The 5,158-nt window shown below is 37.9% G+C and overlaps 1 protein-coding gene across 2 annotated transcripts; it reads left to right on the forward strand.

Annotated features, from left to right (window-relative positions):
* The first annotated feature begins 450 nt into the window (after nucleotides 1-450).
* LOC148694617 (disease resistance protein RPV1-like) lies at nucleotides 451-4,958 on the forward strand. Of its 2 annotated transcripts, XR_015965534.1 has the most exons (5): nucleotides 457-1,048; nucleotides 1,557-2,655; nucleotides 2,767-3,048; nucleotides 3,241-4,431; nucleotides 4,585-4,958. XR_015965534.1 is itself a non-coding variant. In XM_088698903.1 (4 exons), exons 1-4 carry the CDS (start codon nucleotides 546-548, stop codon nucleotides 4,324-4,326), a joined length of 2,970 nt encoding a protein of 989 aa, XP_088555029.1. In that variant the 5' UTR covers nucleotides 451-545; the 3' UTR covers nucleotides 4,327-4,958. The 2 variants fall into 2 exon arrangements, 1 of the variants encoding a protein (XP_088555029.1); XM_088698903.1 differs by having other exon boundaries at nucleotides 451-1,048; nucleotides 3,241-4,958.
* Nucleotides 4,959-5,158: the final 200 nt, after the last annotated feature.

Raw genomic sequence — 5,158 nt, forward strand, 5'->3', positions numbered from 1 at the left:
TGGAACGTCACAACGCTAGGTTTTGCGCCAAGTCTTCCACTTTTAATGTTAGTATAATGTACTCAAATTTCCTATGCTTATTTGGACATTAAGAAGAATGATTGGCTGTTGAAAGAAGAGCAGGAGCTCCTGATGAATTGAACAAGTGCCCAATCACCATTGCACACCTGCCCAAAAAGAATTAAAGAATTAAAACTTAGAACCAACATCACCCCGCTTGTTCCAACACTTGTCGATTTTAATTAGGTTTTTAGCGGGAGCTCCAACTCTTCTTTCAATAGCAAGTCATTGTTCTTACTTTAATCAATCATACATACATTATATTCCAGTGGTGAAACATAAAAAATAAAAATAATAATAATAATAATAATATTAATTAATTATTGAACAACTAAGTTTTTTGTTTGAATTGTATTAACTATTAAACACCAGAATTATACATCTTGAGTACGGTTTGGTTTTCCAATTGGTTGGCTTTTCTATGAGTTGACCCTCCTTCCTTAAGTAGCCTGCCAATTGAGATTTTGCAGCTCTCTCCCATAACAATGAGTACCAGGACACAGCATGAAGCATCCTCCTCATCGAAACGTTGGATGCACGACGTGTTCTTGAGCTTCAGAGGCGAAGACACACGGAACGGCTTCACAGGCCACCTCTGCATGACACTGAAAGAGGCTGGAGTCAACGTGTTTATTGACAACCAGCTAAGAAGAGGGGAAGAAATAACAGCAGAACTGGTGCAGGCAATCCGAGGGTCTAGGATTTCCATCGTCGTCTTCTCAAAGAGGTATGCAGATTCAAGCTGGTGTCTTCAGGAGCTTGTGGAGATCATGGAGTGTAGGAGAAGACTTGGACAAATAGTCTTGCCAGTATTCTACGATGTCGATCCTTCACATGTCAGGAAACAGACTAGTGCTAGTTTTGCACAAGCATTTCAGAAACATGAAGAATGCTTCCATGAAGATACAGATAAGGTAGCGAGGTGGAGAGCTGCTCTTACGGAAGCTTCAAATTTGTCCGGTTGGGATCTTAAAAACACTGCAAACGGGTAATAACTCTTTAACTTATCAATCTTCTTTTACTGCTTATCTTATCGACCTTATTAACATGAGTGAGTAAGGTCGATAAAACCTTAAATAAAATTTGATTCCCTAGGTCAAGATCCATCATTTTGATTCATAAAATCATTCACCTCCCGATCATGGATCTCTTAAGAGAACGGAACCATTTCTTCTGACTCCTTCAAATTTGATAAATGTTGGATAACATAGTTCTATGATTCAGATTATCATTTCCCATTTGATTCCTTTGAATTCCATATTCAAAGTTGTGATCGGATCTATCCATTAAAAAGAATCGATTCAATACATTTCTTATGTACCCGTACGTGCTATATTGAATTTGAATCAAATTTCGGATCAATCTATATTGATTGACTGCCTCCATTATGTTGTTGCTAGCAAATACCACTATTTTTTGTTTTTCTCTAAGCGATCTATAGCCAGAATGTGTACTGCATAGCGAGTCTTAGTTGTGCTTCTAAATCTAATTGACAGGCACGAGGCGCTGTTTATCAGAAGAATTATTGGCGAGATCACTAAGCAACTCGATACCACATACTTAAATGTAGCTGTCTACCAAGTTGGAATAGATTCTCGGGTGAACGAGATTAACAGCTTAGACAGGGGATCATACGATGTTCAAATGGTCGGAATTTGGGGTATGGGTGGAATGGGGAAAACATCAGTTGCAAAAGCCATCTATAACAAGTTCTACCATAGCTTTGAGTACAAAAGTTTCCTTGCAAATGTTAGGGAAACTGCAAAGGAATCGAATGGCATGACGAATTTGCAAGAAAAGCTTCTTTCTGATATCTTCAAACCAACCAAGGTGGAGGTTGGTGATGTTCATAGAGGTATTAATCTGATAAAAGAAAAACTTCGAAGCAGAGAGGTACTGGTCATAATTGACGATGTAGATCATGTGGACCAATTAAATGCTTTAGCTATAGCCCGGGACTCCTTTGGTCGAGGAAGTAAAATTTTTATTACAACCAGAGATCGACACCTACTGGAGCAAGTTGAAGTTAATATAATATATCTGGCTCGAAAAATGAAGGAAGAAGAAGCTCTTGAGCTCTTTAGTTGGCATGCCTTTCGAAATCCCTGTCCTAATGAAGAATACAGTGAACTGACAAGAAGTGTTCTTGGTTACTGTGGAGGTTTACCGCTTGCTCTTGAAGTTTTAGGGTCTTTTCTGTTTAAAAGAAGCTTAAGAGATTGGACAAGCACATTGAAGAAGTTGGAAAAAATTCCTCGTTTTGAAATTCAAGAAAAGCTTAAAATAAGCTTTGATGCACTAAGTGATGAGGATGAGAGGGAAATATTCCTTGATATATCTTGTTTCTTCATAGGAATGGACAGGAACTATGTCACAAGGATCCTGGACGGTTGTGGGTTTTTTGCAGAAATTGGAATTAGTGTCCTCCTGCAACGATGCCTTGTAACTGTCGATGAGAAAAACAAGCTCGTGATGCATGATCTACTTCGAGACATGGGCAGAGAAATCGTGCGTGTAAAATTTCCAAACCACCCTGGCAGGTGTAGTAGATTGTGGTGCCAAGAAGATGCAATAGGTGTACTGACGGACAAATCTGTAAGTACTTGATTCCATACAATACAAGAGAATAACAACTGCAGATGTTTGTATGTAATTCATTTTTGCACATATGCACTAACCTGTTCCTTATTCACTGTTTTTTATTAGGGAACAGAAGAAATTGAAGGACTCGCTCTAAATTTGCTAAGACCAGACAAAGCTAATTTCAATATGAAAGCTTTTAAAAAGATGAAGAGTCTGAGATTGCTCCAACTTAATCGTGTACAGCTCACTGGAGAGTACAAACATCTTTCCGAAAAGTTAAGATGGATTTGCTGGCGAGGATTCCCTCTAAAGTTCATACCAAAAAAAGCATTAAATCAATTAAGAAGCCTAGTTTCTATCGACCTACGGTACAGCAACCTCAGACGGTTTTGGGAGCATTCTATGGTATACTATCATAACCTTAACCAAGCCATTGATTGTTCCTTCGAGTTTTACGCCTAGACACTCTTCCTCTTCCTTTTGATTTCAGGTGGCTTAGATTGAAATTTTAATAGATGAAAAAAATAGAAACTCATTGACAGATGACGATCAAGTTATCTATTTTGATTTTTGTTTTCTTTTGGGTTTTTCTTGCAGTTGCTCGAGAAGTTGAAGATTCTGAATCTCAGCCATTCGTACTTCCTAACACAATTGCCAAACTTCTCAAAACTCCCAAATCTCGAGTATTTGGTACTCAAGGGCTGTAAGAGCTTGCTCGAGATTCACCACTCTGTAGGATGTCTTGAAAGACTTGCTTTGGTAAATCTCAAAGACTGCATAATGCTCAAGGATCTTCCAAAGAGTTTCTATAAGTTGAAACACGTTGAAACTCTTGTTCTTTCTGGCTGTTCAAGATTTCAAAACTTGGTTGCGGATATAGGAGAGATGGTATCATTGACAACTCTTCTTATAGATAACACGGCCATAGAAGAATTACCATATTCTTCCATAGCACGGTTGAAGAACCTGACACGTTTATCTCTATGTGGTCTGAAACTTATAGAACCCAACCCTTCCGTTTGGCCTTTGGTATTGACAAGAGAATATCCTCCTGAATTACATTGCTCAATTTCTTCCGAGGATATCAGGACCATCGACTTGTTTAGCAACGCATTTCATATCCTTCCGAGGAATCATAAGCGCAAGACAACGAGCGGAGATGGTGTGATTTTCCCCCCCGGAAATGATATTGCCAAGTGGTTCACAAATGTCGACAATGAGGGTGATCGAGTCTGTTTCCAAGTGCCTCAAATCACTGGTTCTAACTTAAAATCGTTGACTGTGTGCACCGTTTATTCTTCATCATTACACAAGGACGCACCTCTTAATCATTTTGCTATATTTATTACGAATCATACCAAGATCATCAGCTTCGTTGTCCGGCCAATGGATCCCTACACAATAACTTTAAATGAAGTCATTTGGCAAGGACATTTATCAAACAAGGAGCTCAGTTTGGAAAGGGGAGACTCCATTGAAGTTTATATTGTGATGGGATCTGGTTTCAGGGTTAAGAAAACGGGGGTACATCTCGTATGGGATCCTGAATTGATCAACGAAAATGTGATTGAGTTCGAGGCTATCCCATATGCTTATTTCCGTAGTGATGTGGAGTATGAGGCAGGACCGAGTCATGTCTCATTAGATGAGAATCGACCACGCGACGAGTTGTGGTACGTATGATGATCACCCCACTATTCGAAGGAGTACAGATGAACAATTGGAGCAGGGAAACAAAGATGAAGCTCTGCGGATAGAGAGGAGCTTTATACTTCAAGTTGGAGAACGGTTTGCACAACAACTTAATTTTATTTTTTATTTTACAGCTGATTTTCTGAGCTAACGGAAGAATTGGATTCATACAGTAGACGTCACTTAATACAATAAGACTTTATTGTTATTGTTGTAGTAGTATTTTACAGCTGATTTTCTCGTCTACAGAACAATTTGCTTTCCACAATCAGTGGTGGGGTTTGTAAGAAATTTTTGGTGATGCAATAGAGAGAGTCCAAAGTTTATTTGGCTGCATCCACCAACTTGAAAGGGAATAAGTCATCAATTGTGGCTTCAAGTTTTAAACTTATGGGAGGGTGAATATTGATTTGGTCATAACCAAGTTCAGGATCATGTCTGTCACTTAGTATTACGATTCAAAGGTAATTTTTTCCACTTGTAAGTAAAAGTTCTTGAGTTTTACCTTCGTGAATGACGAGATTGATGTCAAATTATTATGTCAAACTAAATTACCATGTATAGACTTTCTGTTTGATTCTAAACTAAATTATCGATTAACCTGATTATTAGCATTTCAAAAATGTTATTAAGCACTTTTGTGTAAACAACTAATATTTGTTTTCTTAATAAAGAAAGAGTTTTTGTTCTTTAACATAGCTCGTTTAAAAAAAAAATAAAAAATAAAAAATCACCGCAGGGTTTTGAGCTTAAATGCCTTGAGAACATTACTCTAACAACTAGGTTAAGTCTAAATTATTGAAAAGGTTAACTTTTCTAGAAT

The sequence above is a fragment of the Pyrus communis genome, chromosome 8, assembly GCF_041283825.1.
Source record: "Pyrus communis isolate YQ-2024b chromosome 8, ASM4128382v1, whole genome shotgun sequence".
Taxonomy (NCBI): Eukaryota; Viridiplantae; Streptophyta; class Magnoliopsida; order Rosales; family Rosaceae; genus Pyrus; species Pyrus communis.

Bases quoted from the DNA above. Each gene is read 5' to 3' on its own strand.
- LOC148694617 (XM_088698903.1), top strand. From the start codon at position 546: ATGAGTACCAGGACACAGCATGAAGCATCCTCCTCATCGAAACGTTGG. The intron at 1,049-1,556 runs GTAATAACTCTT...TCTAATTGACAG, and splicing joins CTTAAAAACACTGCAAACGG to GCACGAGGCGCTGTTTATCA. The intron at 2,656-2,766 runs GTAAGTACTTGA...GTTTTTTATTAG, and splicing joins GTGTACTGACGGACAAATCT to GGAACAGAAGAAATTGAAGG.